This window comes from Lygodium microphyllum, chromosome 9 (genome assembly GCF_053477565.2).
Source record: "Lygodium microphyllum isolate KBCC chromosome 9, Lygodium_microphyllum_v1.1.10, whole genome shotgun sequence".
In the NCBI taxonomy this organism is placed as follows: domain Eukaryota; kingdom Viridiplantae; phylum Streptophyta; class Polypodiopsida; order Schizaeales; family Lygodiaceae; genus Lygodium; species Lygodium microphyllum.
In genome coordinates this window covers 92,819,779-92,841,444 of record NC_141143.1, presented here as the reverse complement: position 1 = coordinate 92,841,444, position 21,666 = coordinate 92,819,779, and the positions used below count along the sequence as shown (strand labels likewise).

Below are 21,666 nucleotides of genomic sequence, written 5' to 3'. Positions count from 1 at the left end.
CCCACGAATGCAGAAGACACATTGCAGATGGCTCACCAAGATGTCTGGCAAACCTCGGACAAAGGATCCTCGCGACGCCTTCCGAAGGTACTCATAGTTCAGGTGATCAAATTGAGCATGCCATAGCTCGGACTCTGTGTGAGAAGTAAGACTAAGAGAACTCCAAATTAGTCTCTGTAGACATATTCACATGCAATGCGCACAAACACAAAATCAGCCCCCTCTGACTATGTAAACGCAACCTATTAGGGCTGTTTCCTCCGCTTCCCGAACCTTCTTCAGCTACCGGAGGCGATGAAAAGGTAAAATCTGCATTGGAAGGCCTAAAACACAGTCTTCCTCCCCTTCGAACAGCAATAACCTGCAACAAATTCACCAACTAGACTCCTTTCCCCCACTCTCACACTCGCTTCAGCCTTGTTCTGATGCTTAGCCCTCCCGCTCGCCATCGAATGCTGAAAACGCAGCCTTGTGTCACGCTGAAATCACCTCTTCAGGTAGGTTCTTCAATCAGTCAGTCCGATTTCACTGTTCTGACACCATGTCAGAGTGCAGCGATGCGACAAAGACTGAGAGAGAGTGAACACAAAGAGAAGAGAGAGAGAGAGAGGAGACAGTGAAATGCAGAAAATCTGCAGTGTAGTATGCTGTATGGGAGTGCAGAAATATACATGGGTGCAGAGAAAAAAAATCTGCGTGTCTCTCTACCTTGAGAACCTCAATCTCCGTCAGCCCGCGCACTGTCAGTCTCGGCAGGGTGACTTTGTGAGATGTCAGATCAGAATATGTCCAAGCGCTGAACCAGTCTGCTATAAATAGTAAGAAATATCACAAAAAATAGGCAGAAAACAGGTTGGCTGCAATTAATGCAGCCGCTTGCCCAAAAACCTGTCCGACTGCTGCTCTGCCACGTAGCAATTGTCCGACTGTGCTGATGTGGCACCTGCGCCTGTTGACGTGGCTCCTCTGCACTGTGCATACTGCTGACGTGGCCAGGAAATGACTCTCTAACATTCTGTTGGCAGGCAGTCAGCTAGGGCCGTCACCTTCTGTATGAGGCTGGGATGCAGGACACGATCTTCATCATTGAGGCTGGGTCTTGCGCAGTGGTTGGCTTGAAAGCTTTACCCAGCCGCCAAGTACTGGAACCCACAACAAACCGCTTTGAGGTATGGGAGATCGTAGGGAGTCTTACTGGATGGCACATTTGGAAGGCATGTTGTCAAGAGGTTTTTTGCAGGGAGAGCCTTTCGGTATAGGCGACTTTGGTTGAGCTCTGGGCTTCCATCGTCCACTCCCTTCGCGGCTAGTGGGAACAGGTACAGGGCAAGTCTTGAGCTCGTCAGGAGCTCCATTTTCACTTCTTGCGCAATTGGGGCAGCCAGGACCTGTTCTTCATGATGCAGGCAGGGAACCCTAGATGGTGATACACCCCCCCTCCATGGCTTCTTGCCCCTATCTCCTCTAGACCACCTTGAGAGGCGTGTATACTTGAGATATTTGTGACTCTGCATTAGCTCCAGCTAGTCTGTTGAGCATGAGCACTTCTTTGTATTCAAGTTTTTTTTGAAGTGATATAATTAGCCACACTTTATTTGCAAAAAAAAATCACTTGTTTTGACGGAGGAGGTAGCTCATTCTAGAGCACTCAGTTTATTGCATCTCAGTGCATTTTCTCCTCTAGTCGGGATTTTATGTGCATTTCTCGGGGTAGTTTTTGTATTCTTCAGCCTGACTCACCTGTCGGACATTGTCCACCCTTTCCAGGATTTTTTTGAGCATTTATGGCATTTTACCAGTATTAAATGCTGGTCGGACCAGCATTAAATGCTTTGGTCGGACATATTTTGGCCTTAGCATTAAATGCTGGTTGGATATATTTTTGGCCTCAAATTTCAGGTCGGCTATATTTTTGGCCTTAAATTTCAGGTCGGCCAATTTTTGGGTTTTTTGGCTATTTATAGCCATTTCCCACTTGGCAGTCAGTTGGATTATCATCTTCCCTCCTTCCTTGGCAGGTGCACACTCCGACTCTGTTATCTTCCTCCGTCTTCGGTGCTGCCGTCATCATCAGCCTGATTTGGTGCCCTCATTGATGCTCTGGGCTGCGTGCAGGGACTGATCAGTCACAGCTTTGTCTTCAGCATTCATTCAGTCAGTGCAGCATTTCTTCCTTCATTTTCTGCGCTCTCTCCCTCTCTCTATTCATGTTTCTTCTTCCGTTGTGCACTCTCACAGCCCAATGCTCGGATGCGAAGTCAATACTTGTGGAGGATTGTGGTAGCCTAGCACAGATTGGCTACTTCAGCATATCCAAGCTATGGGGCTTGGGAACAGTTTTGAGGTTAGAATTGCTGCATGTATTTTATGGCCATGGAGATTAGTATCTATAGGACTTCATTAGATTGACTCGATGAGTGTTGAAGAGAAGTTCAGGCAGCCTCTTCTTTTTAATCAGCTTCTCAAGTCAGAGAGGGGCCATGCCATTGGAGAGAGGCTCCTCTTATCTTGGGGGAGGTTCAGTGCATAGGTAGCTCCTATAGTAGGAGAGTGGTTTGCTTTTTTGGAGTTTCTAGCCCATGTATAAACACAGAGACTTCAAGGTATCAAGGGGGCCAGAGTCATAATGGAGAGCATCGGGGAGGTGATACCCCTTGAATGGAGGAATGGCATAGTGACATATAAGACATGGATAGGGATCTTACTAGAGTAGTGGTAGCCATCAGTGGAGAGTGTGTTTTTACTTTTTCAGTAGAGATGGATGGCAAACTTAGGTGAGAGGATCTAGATCAATTATAGTTCATAGGATGCTTTCAATAAAGGATTAGAGTTGTGACTCATTGCAATAGGACTTGGTACGTAGACCCAAATCGTTAGACTTGGATGGAAGATGGATGGAAACATTGGGCATATAGGAGGAGGCTGCCACAAGGACTTTAGTGGGATCTTGGAGAGTGGGTATGGAGAGATCCATTTGTAGAGATACCTCAGGATGTACTCTTCTTTGGCTATACCACTAGGTTGGGGAGGAGAATACAAATGAGCAGGATCAGAGTGGTGCCAACTGCAGTTGAGCATTGGACTATCTAGGTTATGTCACAGCCTTTCCTTGTAGACTTTTGGAGGAGATTGGAGGATAACTTTAGACCAAGAAAGATTTCACTTGTTCTTTGGTTACTAGAACATAGGAGTTTAGCAGTTGGTACATGGCTTGACTATGGTAGAGACCCTATTCCTTGTACTGGATGTAGGGACAACGAGGAGACTCAGAGGCACTGCATATGGGATTCTTCATAGGCTTAGGAGGTTTGGAGGAGAGCCCTTAGGGTGGTGTTTCGTGGCACTATAGATTCTATGATTGCTACGTGGGGGACAGTTGCATGGATCATTGACAGAGGCCCAACTTGTGGGCATGAGGATGTACAGGGGTGTAAGGCTTATCTCATATTGGGGCATCTTGGTATTGCTTGGTACATATGGACAGCTAGATGTAGCTAGGCTATTGATTTTTTGGACATATCTACTGTAGAGACTCTCTCTAGGATCTGGACAAAGACTCTGCATACTCTTTGTGGGAGATGGGAGAGAATACAGAGCATTTCAGAGACTACGAGGAAGAGGAGAGATGCTTCTCTTAGGACATGGGAATTTGGCACCTTTTTCTCTTGTAGATCCACATGGTTTGGCAACCTCCCCACAGGCTATTCACTCAAGCTTTGTAATAGACTTCCCTTATTATATGATTTTTGATATGGAAGTCCCTTATAGGGCTGCTTTGTACTTGGTTTTTAGCCTCGGGACATTTTGTTCCGAGGTGTGTTAATAGAATTTTTAGTTTTCTTGGGGACCCCCCCCCCCCCCCCCAAAAAAAAAAAAAGCCCTTAGGTTCACAGAAGGCCAGTTTCAATTTCCTAATTCTACTGTGGGATACATGCACTTTCAATTTTCATTTGCCTGAAAGAGATCTTCTAAATTTTTTTCCGTATGAATTTCTTCATTAATGTTGATGTTTCTTCAAAATGCACAGGGAAATTCTATTTCCACTACGAAGTACAATCTCTTGACGTTCCTACCAAAAGGTCTGTTTGAGCAGGTACTGGAGTACACTTTTAATTCTGAAATAGTTTCTTGCCATAATTGTTCTATCAAATTTCTTGACAATAGGTTTGATATATTAGCAACTAAAAAGTTTCTGGTTAGAGGTTAACTTACTACTCTTGCAGTTTCGAAGAGTGGCAAACTTATACTTTTTGATGATTTCAATTTTGTCTACAACACCTATCAGGTAAGTTTTCAGACTAATTTTCAACTGGTTGCATGGTGAAAGGCTCCTTTGTATTCTTTCTTCTTGATGCTCAAGCCTAAAAGGGTGTGAATGGAGGGAAGGAAGGTCTGCTGTTGAGCTGTAAATGGAATCATTTTCACTTTTAGTCGCTTGCTCACAGTTTCTCAAGCTCTTTGGGACTTTGCAATTGCATAGTCCTGAAGCTAGGCTAGAGAAGTGCTATCATAAGCTCACAAGCAATGCTGTCTTTGAATCAGTTTCGCCATGATTACAGCGGGTTTGAAACCAATTATCTGCATCCCTGAATGCTGAAAACACTCCCAATGAATGTAAATGATCATATTGGTCAGGAGATGAGAATAGGCCCACTTTTAAGTGTCAATGCGAAGTTTCTTTGATTGAATTCACATGTGGCTTCTTGCTTGATTTTTTTTTTTTGCTCATAAAAATAATTATTGCTCATTTTTAAAACTCATACTAGTCATAATCAGATTGGCTAGGCCAATTTGTCAGCCAAGTATTATTGAGCATTTATTAGCCCCTGAACTGATATTAATTAATTAATTAATTAATGCCTAGTTCCTAATGTCGCCATTAATATTAATGGCTAATAAAATATTCCAAGCGTGAAAATCTATCACTAGGCACCACCTAGTACTTGACTTATATAACTGACTGCAACTTTTGCCTTTAACACACATTGACTTCTCAAGGTCCTTGGCTTGTCATTGTGAAATAACTATATTGCACATCACATGTGCACCTCACATTTGCACATTTGATTAACAACTTAATCAAATGCTAAGCAAAGCATCAAAATTTTATATCCTCTTGATATTGTGTGAGGCCATTGTTGGCCTCACTATATAACCCTTAATTGTGGGCCTCTCATTGTAGAGCGATGCTCGTTATAGACTCTTTGTTTGTCTCTGTAATCACACCTCTAAGGGCCTATGGCTATCCTATAGAGGTCCTAAACAATTTAATTGTACACTTAGGTACTTTGCCCACCATCTTGGACACTTGGGTTATCACTAGAATGAGAAACGAGGGTTGCTTGTTTAAATCACAAGGGGGCTGCTTGGCTTTTTAAAATTACTCTTGGGGCAAAACTTTTAATGTAACTCAATTTTAAGGTGCAAACTTCAATTTAATGAAAGATTCACATTACAACTTGTTCCTTTTGCCTTGCCCTTGCTAGTGCATGCTTGGTGTCAAATCTTTCATTATTGGTGCAATGGGCTACTAGTATTAAAGTTCATTTTAATAACAAATCTTGGTGGAGTTTAATCAAATCATCGACTTCATTTCTCATTTTGGTGACATGGTTTGAACCAATCATTGCAATGCTCATGCCAGCAGTAACATTAGCTCATCAATATGAGATACTTGGGTTCTTTATCTCTAGAAGGAGAGTCCCCTTCCATCGTGTCTATGTAAATGTAAATAAATGTTAAGGGTAGGAGTTAGGATCTTTCATGCCCGAGTAAAGCTTTTGAAAAATGACAATGTAATTGTTATCACCAAAAGATTCTTTCAATTTTATAATTTGTAAAATTGATGGACTTTAGTATGAGTAGTTAGTTTTAGTTTGGAAGCAGATTTTACCTTTTTGCAAGATCCATTATCCATAAAGCCTAGAATACCTTTGAAATATTTTCTCAATCTTCCCCAAGTGTTCCTTTGGGGAAACTTCCTAAGACAATATGTTTAATTATATGCTTTATCTTGACATTCTTGGCAGTCTCTCTAAGACCAGATTCTCATCAGTTCAGAATCCCTGTACTGCATCATGCTGGATCCTTCTCACTAGTTAATTGTGCAGAAAAATTACACACTATTAGACTCAAAAAACTGATCTTCCAGCTTTGTTTTCAACTCATTGTATACTTGTTATCAAATTGAAATTTGTGAACTTTGTCCTACAAAAAGCATGTTGCTATAGATTTGTGTGTCCTCCATTCTGCATACAAGTGGAAGTTTTGTGTGTCTGCAATGACCTAGAAACATGTATCTTCATACTTACACTAAGCAGCCTTTTGGAATGCTACTTAGCCACTTCAAGCATAATTGATTCTTTTCTAGGAAAGTACCTTTCACCATCCTTGTCTGGAGAGTGGCAGAACATGGCAAAACACTAATAAGCTCTGCAGTTTATTTTGTTTGAAGAAACTAGATGGTAGTCATGTGTCGTAAATCATATGATCAAAAGTTGAGATCTCAAAATTCCTATGGGTTAATTAAAAGTTTTAAGCTGTGACACGTATATACATCTGATGTCTGTCTACACTAGCAAATAAGTGTCAGATGGGATCTTGACTTTGTCTCAGTCTTTGGAAAGCTCTGTGTTCGGACAAACAGTTACTGATGCTCTCTCTCTCTCTCTCTCTCTCTCGGTGTCCAAATTCAGTCCTGTGCATCCAATAACGAATGTGGTTCCACTGACTCTGGTGCTGTCAGCTTCACTTATCAAAGAGGCTTTTGAGGACTGGGTATGGACATTTTTTCTTGTACATTTTTCCAGTCACTGCATGAGGACTACTGTTCTTGACTGATATGATATATTTTTTGGTTGCAGAAACGTTTCAATAGTGATAAAGTGATCAACTCAACAACGATCGAGGTTCTCAAAGATGGGTTCTGGAGAAAGATACCATGGAGGAAGCTTGCTGTTGGTGATATAGTGAAGGTCTGATTAGACATGCTAACTTCTTCCCATGTGAAAGATCTGCCAAACTGAAAGTTCTTTATTGTTTGGAGAACTCCGGCTTAGCAAATTTTTTATCTTACAATAGTCTTGAATGTGTAGAAGTTGAGGTCATTGTTTCATTTGCATTATATTACAGTGTTCTGAATGGCCTTGTTAACAGTTGTCATTCAGAAGGTTTAAAAGTCAAAGATGAGTTGTGTTATATATATACCATTTTCTTCTTTCACAATGGAGCGAGCTCTGAGCAATTGTGAGAAAAAGAAGGGTGCAATAAAGCTTCACTAGGTGACATACAGATTCTTTTGTTGTGAATTACACTAGGGATTGCAATGGGGGATGAGCACTGAGTTTGATATTTTGATGAAATTTAGCATATATGGATAGTACATAAGAATCAAATGTGGGAGCAATGTACCTAGTCTAGATGGTGGGCAGCCTGTGCTAGGCACAATTTTGGCATGTCAAACTAGGAAGAAATTCAACAGACATGTAAGAAAATGGACAGAATGTAGAGGAATTCATAAAAAGTTGTTCACTTCTTGTTGCTGTTCTTAGCACATTGTCTTGTGTCCTTTATTGTACCAGGAACTGACTTATGGGCACTGTTTGTAGGTGGTTATTGAGCTACTTTTGCTCTTTTTCTGGCTACAATCCTAAATGAGCATGGGCCCATTTAGTGATGTTACCTATGCCCATGTAGAGTAGTTTAATGTCTTTAAATGCCTTGTCTTAGAATCACTGTAGTCCTTATGGTGACAATCTGCAAAACTGTAACAAGCTTAAACCTTTATCAGCTGTTAAAGTAGATTTATTTTCTCTAGTAGCTATGTGTGCCCATATGATTCACAACAGGTGGGTATTATAAGACCTACCCATGCATGAGATATTGATTCTATGGTACAAATGATCTCTCTAAGAGTGGGACCATTGTGGAGAGAGAGAGAGAGAGAGAGAGAGAGAGAGAGAGAGAGAGAGAGATCTTCTGAGGCCAAAATTGCCCTATGAGATGAAACCATGTCCAATGACGATTGCCACTAGACATCAAGGTGTGACTTGCAAAAAGATAATCAGTGACATACTGTGCAAAGAAGCTAGGGTGATGTACAAGACAAGACAATGCCCACGTGGGGATATTGTAAGTGCAAGGAAGAACGTGAAAATGATAGTACTTTGAACTTAAACAACTTGATCAATTATGACCATGAAAATCAGAGAGAGAGAGAGAGAGAGAGAGAGAGAGCCAACATGATGTTGAGAGGGAAGCCAGTCTCTCCCCCTTTTATAGGAACAAACCATGGGCACCAAGTGCTTGAACCATATACAATGCCCACCTGGGTATATTGTAGGTGTAGGGAAGAACGTTAGAATGATAGTACTTTGAACTTAAACAAGTTGATCAATTATGACCATGAAAATCAGAACACACACACACACACACACACACACACACACACACACACACAGAATGATGTTGAGAGGGGAGCCGGTCCCTCCTCTTTTACAAGAATTTATCAAAACAAACCATGGGCACTAAGTGCCCGAACCATATACAAATGGTTGATTTGTTGCAACTCTGAAAATTAGGGTTTTGAAACCATAAGCAAGTTGATTTTCTTCTTTGGTGCTTGGACTACATCAAGCTAAGTAGAAAGCGCTTCTTGAATGAATGATAGATAGGAGAGTACAATGCATGTGGTTGAAATTTCAGCATAAGAGCTTATTCGAAATAAAGAGAGAAGCCTCTAATCTATAGTTGTGGGGCTTATTTGCTAAACAATGATAAAGTGTAAGCTCACTTATCTCTACAAAATGACACATATCCTATTCCAAATGCCATATGTATTTTCTAGAGAAAAAAGCTTCTAAATCTTTTGCTCTAAAAATCTCTCAAATGGTTAAGAATTTGAGTCGTTGAAGACAAAATTCTTTCTTAAGATATTATAGAGACTTTGACGTGAATAGAAAATTTTCAAAAATAGTAACATCCTACATTTTAGGAGTTGCCAAATTTAGATTCTATAGAGCTTAATTGTATAGGTTCATTAGTTTATGGTTTGCTTTTTTGATCATGAGTATTTGGTCTCACTTTCTGGAACCACTCATTTTATGGGTTTCTAGTCAATGTGACTACTCGAGTGAAAAAGTCTTAGTCATTTGGGCTTTCTGGTCAGTTTGACAGCTTGACTAAACTTGTAATTTCTCTTAGGCATTTCATTAGTGATACCTTAAGTATATTTCTAGGGTGTTCTGGCCATTGGCCATCCTTGAATAGAAAGAGGAACATTTAATCATATTTTGAAATGTTTAAACAATATAAATTGCTTTTCAAAGTAAATGAGCATTGAATTAATTTGAATCATTGAGTCAATATGTCTTGGTATAGTTGATATATAAAAGGTTTGTCATATTTTCTTAAGATGTTTGAAGTATTTTCGGTTGTATAACTTCTTCATAACTTGTAAATATTTTTGAGTAGTCTTTAAAATACTTTTCTGACATCCATTTAGAATCTAAATGAGAGTAAATTTTAAATTTTAAAAGAAACTTTAAAAAAATATTCATTTTTCATTTCTTGATCATATGAAAGACTATTTTCTTTGGTTGAAGTATCTATTTTTGTTCATAAAACCAGTCTTCCTCCTCGGATAGGGTTGAAGTATCTCTTTTTGGTTGAAGTATCACTTTTTGTTCATAAAACTAATCTTCCTCCTCGGATAGGGTGATAAATAACTTGATTAAGCACTATTTACAGCAATTAACAAATTCACAAAATTGAAACACACACTTTATTATATAATCTTGAACATTGGATATCCTGTTTGGTCCTAAAGCTAGCGCCCCTTTCAGTATTTATTTAACTTAATTGAAGAAGAAGTTGATGCACAATGGGATTCTTCCAATCCCTTTCGGTATTTCAACTTCCCTTGCTTTTTAAAATGATGAGCAAGTCTTCAATTTGATTTGCCCTTTGATTCGGGTAGTCAATTGGCCTTCACCTGCTTTGAAGGAGATGGAAAAAGCCCCCAATTCATTGATTCACTGGTCCCTCCACTTGAATTTGACTAGAAACAGCTTCAATCCTATTGAATCCAGGTCTTGGAGCTTTCAATTTTTGTCACACTTATCGAGGTTGTTGCTAAACCCTAATTTTTATTGCAGATTAGGTGTTACTGCAGAGAAATCCAAAATTTCTGGGAAATGAGAGAGAATGTTGAGGAGAGAGAAAATTTAGACTAACTTCAGGAAGAATTGAAGAAAATCTGTCATTTATTGTTGCTGCACTGTCTCAACAGCTTCTAGATGCAAAGAATTGAAGAAAATCAGTTATTTATTGTTGTTGCCTTGTCTCAAGAGCCTATAGATGCTATCACCTACTGTTGATTGATCTTCACCTACCCTTGGTTGTCTCAGAAGATCCTTAATAGCTACAAATTAGATCAACAACATCTCCTCTCTCTCTCTCTCTCTCTCTTGTAGGTTGAATCCACTCAAATGTCTCTCTCCATTCTCTAAAGACGTTTTTCAGACTTGTGTGGGCATTTTTGACAAGTGGTAGCCTTTCAAAATGGTTTTGACAGCATTATCCATAATTAAATATTAATTTTTAGTCTTTAAATACTAACAATTAATTCAGTGCGCTAAAAAAAATCTAATTGACCAATAATTAAATTGGCTAAGCAACTTCTATTCTTGAGCGTCTTTGCACCATTTTTGATTATCAGATTGGCATTAGGTACTATTAAATGTCACTTCTCTAATGTCAAGAATTGATGTTTATGCCCAAATGAATGACCTAGGCCAACAACTAGTATAAGATACCACCAAGTACATGTGCGGCATAACTTACAACAACTTTTGTCTTTGATATCCCGTGATTTTCTCGGGTCTCAGGCTTGTAAATTTACTTTAATTCCAGTTACACCTCACATGTGCAACATTTACTTAACCATGTGGTTAAAAATTAATCCACATGTTAAGCGAGGTTTCAAAAATACATGTCCTCATGATAGTTCATCTATGTTAGGTGGATTCTCAATTATAGCTTTCAATAGTGGAGACTCTTCATAAGGTTTCAGAGGATGGATTTGAAAAGCATTGTGAAATCTTTAGTACTTTGGAATTTATAACTTGTAACAAATATCATTAATGTTTTTGGACCCTTGGAATGGCCAATAATTTCTTATTGCAAGCATAGTGACTTGGAATGAATGCTTGTTAGAGCTTCTTAGATGAGCTTTGTGAAATTTCAGTCACACCCAATCTCCTTCTTGTAGAAACAAGTGCCTTATATGCTTATTTGTTTCTTTATTTTGTTTTTCTTGAGATCTTTGGATAGCTCATTTGACTTGGGAAAAAGTTGTATCCATATCATGTATCAACTTATCGGTGTGAAATATCTTCTTCTTTGTTTTGAGAATAGGTAGTAAGAGTGGTTTTTCATATATGATCTCAAATGGTGCTTTATCTCTAGACGTATGAAGTGTGTTATTATAGGCATATTCTACCGAAGGCGAATACTTTTTTCTTTCTTGGTTGGCTTCATGGCAATAGCACTTCAACGTATCCAATATTGTGAGATTGGCTATCTGTTTGAGGATAATAAGAAGAAAAAATAATTGTATCCAAATTTAAAAAAAAGAGCTTATTCTCATAAAAAGAAACCCATCTTTGATAACATAAGAGTTTACATTTTTACAAAGTTGTAAACTTCTCCAAATGACTTTAAAGTCTTTATCAGAAGCATACATGTTCCTCATACTAGTGAAATCTATATGATAAATCATAGACATTGCATGAATTTGAGGTCTTTTTGACGGGGGATTAGCTACCTTGTCTTGCTGCCCTAGAATATTTAATATCTGAAAGCCAAATCGAGCTAAATAATTGGCCCATTAAATATGCTTCTCAGAAATCTTTGGTTGGTTGAGAAATGTCTCGGACTCTCATGGTCCATGTTGATGACAAATTCTCCACCTAAAGGATAGTGACTCCTTTCTTTTAAAGCTTGAATGATGGGCATAAACTCATTTTCGTACGTAGTAGAATTCTTTTTTTGCATTTTACAACCTTGTGCTTGGATAAGCAATTGCATGCTCTATCTGGTTTAAGACTGTACTAATGCAATCTCCGAAAGTATCAAAAGAAAGATTTTGACAAACTAGGTATAATTAAAACAAGTCCTTTTTTGCTACAGAACTTTAGAGCTTCAAAAGCTTTATTCTCTAGTTCAGTCCATTACAATGCATTGCTTTCTTGGTCAAATCATGCAACGGTCTAGCAACCGCTACAAAACATTCAATGAATCTCTTGTAATAAGAGCATAATCCCAAGAAACTTTGAACTTCATGAACACTTGTCAATTTTGGTGCATTTTGCAATAGCCTTGACATTTTCTAGATCTATCAAAATCCCATCTTTGGATACAATATGGCCCAAGTAGTAAATCTCGTCTAGGAAAAACTCACTCTTTTTACCGTTCACATAAAGTTTGTGTTTACAGAGTTGTTGAAATACTATTTTTAAGTGTTGCTTTTGCTTATTTTCATCTTTCGAATAAATTGAAATATCATCAAAGAAAGTACATGTGTAAACATCTGGTGTGCTCTAAACATTCTTTTAATCATTCTATTAAAGGTTGTAGCATTGCTCATGAGACCAAATGGTAGCACAAGAAACTCATACAAACTAAAAGTTGTCTTGAATGTTGTTTTATGATTATCTTGAGGATCAATATTATTTGAGGGTAGCCACTCTTCAAGTCAATTTGGCTAAATATTTTGGATCCATCCAATCTATCCAAGATATCATTAATTCTTGGAATGGGATGTGAAGAAAACTGCTAGGGTTTGCACTAAGGATACACAGAGTGTACGACCACGACAGAAACACAAAGAGACAGACACAGATACAAAGGACAAAACTCAAATCCTAAATGCAAAACTCAAAACTCAAAACTCAAAAACTCAAACACAAACAGAAGAAGGGAGAGAGAGAGCACAACTCTGAAGTGAATGAAAGCTGTAAATGAATGTAAGAGTGTAGAGTGTGCTCAAGGGCAGAGCAATGTCGGAGTGTGACGTCCACTGGAGATGGATCCCAAGTCTATGTTCACCAGTCAGAGTGTAGGAGTACTGAATAGTGAATGGCAGCAGGGTGGTTACCAAAACACAGCAGTCTGGAGGTTGGAAACTGGTAAACGCAACAGTGTATCACCAATCGGGGGCTGGAAACTGTGCACAATCAGCAGTAAACAACAGTTTGAAACAGTGCCTGATGTGGCTGGCGATAACTAGATGATGAAATCGCAACAGATGATGATGTCGCCAGTACAGCTGACGTCAGTATGGATGAAGGCACCAGCAGCAGGACCAAACACAGATGGAGTGGTAGCAGTCTCGAGGGTTGGACAGCCACGTGGGAGGAGATTGATGGCTAAAACCTATACGTGGAGTGAGAAACCTACACAGACGGAATGAATCTGAATGGGGGTAGCCTATCTATTTATAGATGTGGAGGGGCGTCCCAAAAATTAGGGTTTCCACTGAACTCTCTCAAACCACTCTTCGTTTTAGGGTTTTTACTCTAAAAGAGCATTTTTTAGTGTGTTTTGGGGCTGTTTAAGAGGCTAATCAGCAAGTAATGCATGTTTTAGCTCAACACCCCCTTTCAGGCCCAAAACTGGGCTGAAAGGTTAGGCCAAGCACTATGATATTTAGTTACCCTAAGGCGTCCCATCCCAAAGTAGTGAGGGCATCGGGCTAAGGCTGCACGTCGGTTGTTCAGTGGTCTACCAAGACTACAGAGACGATTGTTATCTTATCAAGGGAATCTAAGTAGTCAACCTAGAGAGGATAGGGTATCAGACAAAGGGTGTATGTCGGCTGCCCAATGGCCTACCAAGCCCTACAAAGGCGGATGGAACCACATGAAACTTTTTTTTTTTTTTTTTGAATAAGTGAGGTAAATTTTATGGGATGCGGCTGATTGAGGAATAGTGATCAAGAAGACGGGAGTAGGGAGGGTATATCCAACACATCACAAAACAGAACAAGCTAACCCATCCACTCAGGGTGTCGATGACGAGGACAAATAGGTGATGAGGTATCTATGTGATGGAGGATGGTGGTGTGGCAACAATAGCCGCTGGTGGAAACAGCTTAGGATCCGCTCAAGTAGTGCTCTGCATTAGATGCAAAGTATGCTACATGCTGAAGAATGCTCATGCAGCAGGTGCCACTTGGACAGTGTCGCTCATGGGGAAATTGTTCACTTGCCCAAGCGCCCTAGTACAAAGATGATGAAATCATGCAATGCAAAGGATAAGATACAATAGGGGGGGAAAGCCGATGTCGAAGACAAAGTGTTGAAGCTTGTAGAATACCAAGAAGGGTAGGAATCCCCTTTCAACCTGGGTGTAGATGTCGAAGAAGAAAGAGGAGCCTGCTGTTGGTCTTCACATGGTGTCGAGAACCATAAGGAGTGAAAGAAGATGAAGTGAATGAAGTACCCCGCTAGAACAGCAAGGTAGAAGTCACTGCTATGATAGCATCGAGAGAGATGCTGCACGATCTGCCTTGGGAGGGGAAGTTGCCATGTTGGAAGAAGAGCAAGCACTCCTAGGATGATGAAACCATGAAAGGAACGGTGTGCATCCCCATGTCTCTAGCCCAGGTAGGACCAAAGCAATCTGCAAGTTAGCCCTACACTGAAAGACAAAACCCTGCAAAAGAGATGAGAATCTGCAAACGTAGAGATTAGTGGTGAGATGCTCCAAAGCAAAACAGAACAGAAAGAAAATCTAACTCAAAATAAATGCAATGAATGTGTGTGTGTGAGTAAATGCAGTGAAAGACAAAAGAAGGGAAAAGCTAAGAACAATGAATCCTATGGACCCGACTCTAAGAATGCGAAAAATGAATGCTAGACTTACCTAGGGGCTAGACTCACCTAGGGTATCTGAAAGAACCTAGAGGCATGCTAGTCTAAGAAGGTGGTCACCATCGCATACGTCCAGTAGCAGGAGTCTACCAAGGGAACGGCTGACGAGGTAGGGAGGAAGGTGAGATAGATGCATGAAGTGCAACGGGATCAGAACCTGCAGAGTAATTAGTCAGTCCCTCAGGGGTAGTGAAAGAGATGGGCTGCTGAGGCTGTACTCGAGCCACATGTCCAGCAGTAACAACGGGTGCTGAAGGAGCAGATGAAGTAGGAGTGGAAGGGATTGGAACCTGCAGACCAATTAGTCAGTCTCTCAGGGATAGTGAAAGAGATGGGCTGTTGAGGTTATACTCGAGCCACATGTCCAGCAGTAACAACGGGTGCTGAAGGAGCAGATGAAGTAGGAGTGGAAGGCGTAGCCCCACTGGACTGTGCAATTGCAGCTGTCTACTGAGGCTTTTTAGGTGGAAAACCTTGGGTCTTGGAGCGACACTCCTCGTCCACATGGCCTACTCATTGGTAGTGTGTGCAAAACCGGTTTTTCTTACGGAGTTGCTGCCAGATAGGTCTAGATTCTTTGGTTCCATTTGAGGAAGAGGAGTCATCCTTTGATTGGATTGCCTGCGTATCTTGCGAGTTTTTGCCACTAGTGGTTTTCCCTTCCGAAGAAGAGGCAACCAATCCCCTCTGCTTTGAATAAGGCTGTGATGAGGATTTCTTGTAGACTTGATTATGCAGCCTCGCGTAACGCAAGAACTGGCACTCAAACTCATAGAGGATTGGCAATCGAGATTGAGAGATGATGTGTTGAATGAAATTGAAGTACTTTTCGGGCAACTTATTCAAGAAGAATATAACTTGATCGCCATCTAACTTTGGAGAGCCAGTATTGGCGAACTCGGCAAGTAACTGCCTATATTCAGCCAGCTTGACTTTCAGATCATCCCCTTTCTTAATAGATAACTCTTGAAGCTCAAAGTCGAGATTGATGCGTTGAGTACAATCACGAGCCGCATAGCGGTCGAGAAGGTGACTCCAAGGTTGTGACGCAAGCAGGAAGTGCTGCATCTGAGAGTGAAACTCAGGTTGCAATCCTTGCATTCGCTTAGCATTGGTTGTGGCATTGTGGGCTCTCCATTGACGGATGTAGCTAGGGTGAGCTAGTTGAGGGTCCAGCATAGGCTCTAGACCAATGATGAGGTCCCAAAGACCGTGAGACTCAAGCACTTGTTGTATGAAATGAGACCAAGTGGTGAAATTTGACCTGTTAAAAGGCGTCTTATCTGTGAAGGCATTCTTGACCATTGCAACAGGAGTGGTAGTGCTCGGAGATGGATAGTGGGGAAAAGTGTAGTGGGGGTAGGATGGGGGAGTGGAGTACACTTGGGAATGGGCCCCAGAGTGCCCACTAAGCATGCGGGCAGTGTGCAAGGTGGATCCATAGGTAGGGATGGCTGACTAGGCATGGGCATGGTAGCCACATGAGGAACCCAAGGAGGTGGAACGGGAACACGTGAAGCAAAAGATGGAAATCCCTGCGTAGGTGGAACCCAAGGAGAGTGTGAAGACGTACCATAAGCTGAGGATGGAAACCCGTGCGTTTGAGTCGTCATGTGAGATGTGAAGCAGGGGAGAGTGAGGGGGATGCCCATCATAGTCGGCCCAGGAGTCATAGGTGTGCTCATTTGCTGAAAGGTGAGAGGCACTGTGTTAAAGGGTGGCATTCCCCCTAATGAAGTACCATGGTTCAAAGAGGTAGAGAATGAGTTGGAGAAGGAAAATGTGCTAGGAGCGGAGATGGAAGATCCAACCCCTAGGGTGTGTGATGCAGAGGTGGAGTGTAATCCAAGGTTTTGGAAAGATGATGAGAGGTGATCAAGGTGTGATATAGAAGAGGGTGGGATGGGAGGGAAGTAAGAAGTGTGTGTGATATGCTCAAATGAAACAGAAGCTGTAGATGTACCTGAATTTCATCTGCTTTGTGAGCCCCCTCTATTGAGGTTCACATACGCAAAGCCATCTAGATCCTGTACCTCAAAATAAGAAACAGGTGAGGGTTTTGATTCATGCAACTCAAAAGAATTGTACAAACTTGACATTGGACCTAGCTGAGATGATGAAGATGGATTGCCAGACGTTCCGAATGCCGTATGTCCTCCATGATCGGAGAGGTGGCCAGCCTCACCAACCAGTTCGGATGTGGTAGCAAAACTGGTAGGAGGGGTGTAAACATCACTGTACTTGTTGCGATAGTACTCCTCAAAGTCCTCTTTTGTCATGTTAGTGAAATCTGGAATAGGAGTAGAAGAAGGTGAAGGTGAAAGTGGAGTGTCGTCCTCCTCATTGAGTCCATAATGCTGTCTCAGGGCCTCCAATGATGAAGAAGCCTAATAAGACATCATTAGGAATTGGAGAAGAAGGTGTCTGGGACATTGTGATTCGGTTATGAGTCATATTGTGTGCCTCGCAGAAAGACTAGCTCTCCACAATATCCGCAGGATACTCTTTACAAGAGCACCGGCTCTGATACCATGTGAAGAAAACTGCTAGGGTTTGCATTGAGGACACACAGAGTGTACGACCACGACAAAAACACAAAGAGACAGACACAGACTCAGAGGGAAAAACTCAAACCCTAAACACAAAACTCAAAAACTCAAATACAGAAACTCAAACACAAACAGAAGAAGGGAGAGAGAGAACACAACTGTGAAGTGAATGAAAACTGTAAATGAATGTAAGAGTGTACAGTGTGCTCAAGGGCAGAGCAATGTCGGAGTGTGACATCCACCAGAGACGGATCCCAAGTCTGTGACCACCAGTCGGAGTGTAGGAGTGCTGAATATTGAATGACAGCAGGCTGGTCACCAAAACGCAGCAGTCTGGAGGCTGGAAATTGGTAAACGCAGCAGTGTACCACTGATCGGAGGCTGAAAAGTGTGCAGAGTTTGCTGTAAACAGCAGGCTGAAACAATCTGATGTGGCTGGCGATAGTTGGATGATTAGATCGCAGCAGATGATGATGCCGCCAGTAACTGACGTCAGCATGGATGAAGACGCCAGCAGCAGGAGCAAACACGGATGGAGTGGTAGCAGTCTCGAGGGCTGGACAGCCACGTGGGAGAAGGCTGATGGCTGAAATCTGCACGTGGAGTGAGAAACCTGCACAGACGGAATGAATCTAAATGGGGGTAGCTTGTCTATTTATAGATGTGGAAGGGCGCCCCAAAAATTAGGATTTCCACTGAACTCTCTCGAATCGCTCCCCATTTTAGGGTTTCCACTGAACTCTCTCGAACCACTCCCCGTTTTAGGGTTTTTACTCTAAAAGAGCATTTTTTAGTGTGTTTTGGGGCTGTTTAAGAGGCTAATCAGCAAGTAATGTATGTTTCAGCTCAACATGGGAAACCTATTCCCAATTGTAATTTTGTCGAGGGACTCGTAGTCTATGCACATGCACCAAGATCCATCTTTCTTTTGCACTAAGACTGGGTTCAGACGGAGGCAGCAACACTGCAAACCATGACCAACCTTCCGTCTCCTTTGTGTGAACAATAAAGCCAGAGGCACAATGTGCTACAAGAAGGTAAAGAGAGGTTTTTTCTTAGTGCCAAGGCTCTTCCGAGGGGGAGGGGGAGGTAGAAAGAGGGTAGGTCCAGCGGAAAGAGAAGGGAAGTCTCTACCATTTGGGAGATGCCATGTCAAAGCATGCCCCTTTGATATATCTCTGCTGCCGCTGTTTGAACCCAAGCGAGGAGGACTAGAGAGCAAAAAGGTGAGGAATTGAGTCTTAATGAGGTCAATGTGATGATCTTCTGGCCTCTCTGGTAGTAACTTGTGAGGTAAAGTGTTTGCAAAACAATCTTCATATTACTTTAAGAAACTCATTTGCGCCTCATTCATATTTGAGATGGACTCTTCAATTCTAGACTCTTTATTAATATCTTTGAGAAAAATCAAGTACGAGGAAATAGACTTTTCAGTGCTTTACAAATTGTTCATGGGATAAGATGGGAGTAGAGTTTCCTTACTCCCACATCAAAGATACATTTTTACTCTTACGAGGAAATCTAAATTTGTTTTAATTTCAGTCAATGGCCGGATTCACTCTTCTATTAAAGGGTATTTCTAATACATTATCACAATGACTAAGATCTCCGATGATAAAACTCTCATGATCTATATAATCTTCTATTTTAATTCATAGTTTCCCAAAAATGAGAGTAACTTAAGACTCCACTTCTTGAAAAGTTGCACCTGACATTTCTTGTGTTTCAAACCTCTCCTTTGGTAGATGTAGAGCTTTAACAATTCAAGGATAGATATAATGATATGTAGTCCGAATATCAAAATAAATGAGAATAGGTTGATTAGCAATCTTATCTCAAGCCATAAAAAGCTTCATTTTTTGTGATGGAGTTTTGTCGTATTGTAAGGATTCCTTAGGAACAACTTTTGCTGGAGGTGTCTTTTGTCACTGGTTTTTGGTCTTTGCCTTGTTAGGACATTGACCAGCCATGTATCCTTTTTCTTCATAAGTGAAACATTGCTTTTCTCTTGTATATTCTGCTAATTGTTGATATATTAGCTTCTTTTTGGATGGCAAAGATGATGTGTATCTTCATCCTTATGCTTTGGTTCTTGTTTATTTGACTTCTTTTGGTTAAACATCTTGGTCTTCTTCTTTGTGGTTCTTCTTTGGGGGCTTTACCAAGCATCCATGGCATATGTAGTCCTTCAACGTCTAGGGCCACATCTTGGGTTGCTTTCAAAGTATTAGGATTTGTTATCTTGAAAGCTCGCTATATCGTTGGATGTAATCCATGGATAAACTTTCTTACCTTCCTATTGGAAGGAACTTCATTAAGAGATGTAAATTTAAGAGAAACAGTTGCAAACTTGTTGATATACTCATCCCATTCTTATTGCATGATGGCTTCAAAGGATGAAGGCAGAAACTTCTTGTTGAACATCTCCTTAAACTCTTTTCAAGACTTGGATTTCTTTTTCTCTTGAACATCTTTGAGCCACCAATTTAATGCGGCATCCTTTAAATGCATTTTAAGCATCCTTATCTTTGTCTTCACCACCAAAAGCAGCATCAAATTATCTAGTAAAACACAACTTTTTGAGAATCTCTATTACTATAGAAAACGTGAAACTTGGTGCTTTTGTCTCTAGGCTTAAAGTCTCTTTTAGTATCGTTTTCCTTTGCTAAAAGCATATTTGGAGATTCAACTATCATGGAAATAGTTGGTTCTTTGAGTTCCTCCTTGCTTGTCTTTATGGAGGGATTCTTGGGACAAGAGGAGATAGCTTGTATATGATGAGACTTTGAAGCCATTGCTTGGGTGGATCCTCGAATGATAGGTGATATGTTATCTTTTATAGACTTAGTTGCATCAATAACATTGATATCTTTTAGCCCTAATACTATCTGTCTCAAGAGCCTTCTCGATAAGAAAATCTTCAAAGACCTTCACTTTAGCTTGTGCTTTAGCTCTTTTCTCCATTAAAGCCTGAATTTTTGAATCTGCTTCTAACTCGTTGTATTTCTATATCTTCTCATAATTAGAGAAGCATACAGATACAGAGTGTTGGTAGCCTTCCGTTTGTTGACCAAAATTCTCATCTTTGCCTCTTGACATGGTGAGAAAGTTGGCCCAAAAGATATTGTCACCTAGAAAAGTTCTTGCAAGGAAAAAGTCTTGCTTTGATAGCGATATAAGCGGAGGGAAGAATATGAGAATGACAATACTTTGAACTTAACCAACTTGATCAATCACCACCGTGGAGAGAGAGAGAGAGAGAGAGAGAGAGAGAGAGAGAGAGAGAGAGAGAGAGAGAGAGAGAGTTGACACCATGTTGAGAGGGAAACTGACTTCTATCACTTTTATAGGAATTTACTGAAACAAACGACGGGTACCAAGTGCTTGAACCATATACAAAGGGTTGATTTGCCACAATTTTAAAAATCAGGGTTTCAATTTTTTGTATACTGTAGGCAGCAAGCTAATTTTTTTCTTTAGTGCTTGGACTAGATCAAGCTAAGTAGAAAGTGCTTCTCAGATGAGTGAGTGATAGGAGAGTACAAAGCATATGGTTGAAATTTCAATACGAGAGCTTATTCGAAATAAAGAGAGAAGCCTTCAATATATAGATGTGGCTCTTGGGTGCTCAAAAGTGGAAAGTAGAGGTTGCAAATGCCAAGTGTTTGCTAAAAATGACAAATGTAGATACATTTGTTTTTTCAAAATGACAGATGTCCTATTTTAGATGACACATGTCACTTTTCTAGAGCAAGAAGCTTCTAAATCTTCTACTACAAAAGTCTCTCAAATGATTAAGAAGCTGAGATAGTCACTGGAGACAAAATTGTTTCTTGCAAAATTTTGGAGTCTTTGACATGAATATAACTTTCATTCAAGAAAATTTAAAAAGTAGTAATCTCCTAAATTTTAGGAGTCACCAAATTTAGATTGTGGAGAGCTTAATTATATAGGTTCATTGGTTTATGTTTTGTTTATTTAATCATGAGCATCTAGTTTCACTTTTTTAACACGCTCATTATATGGATTTTTAGTTAGTGTGATTGCCCAAGTGAAAAAATCTTAATCATTTGGGCATTTTGATCAATCTAATTGTTGGACTAAACTTGTAAATTTTCTTGGACATCTGGTCAATGAAAACCCAAGTATAATTCTAGGATGTTTTGGCTAATGGCCACCCTTGA

General features: G+C 40.4%; 1 protein-coding gene across 2 annotated transcripts in view; it reads left to right on the top strand.

The window, feature by feature from the left end:
• ALA3 (aminophospholipid ATPase 3) overlaps positions 1-21,666 on the top strand; it is a 119,135-nt gene that overhangs the window by 41,749 nt on the left and 55,720 nt on the right. Inside the window, exons 2-5 of one of the 2 annotated variants that reach the window (XM_087684821.1) lie at positions 4,028-4,093; positions 4,224-4,285; positions 6,696-6,777; positions 6,864-6,974. In XM_087684821.1, the coding sequence (XP_087540947.1) occupies positions 4,028-4,093; positions 4,224-4,285; positions 6,696-6,777; positions 6,864-6,974 (321 nt within the window). The remainder of the gene's footprint in view (positions 1-4,027; positions 4,094-4,223; positions 4,286-6,695; positions 6,778-6,863; positions 6,975-21,666) is intronic. The other variant, XM_087684822.1, reaches the window with a different exon arrangement.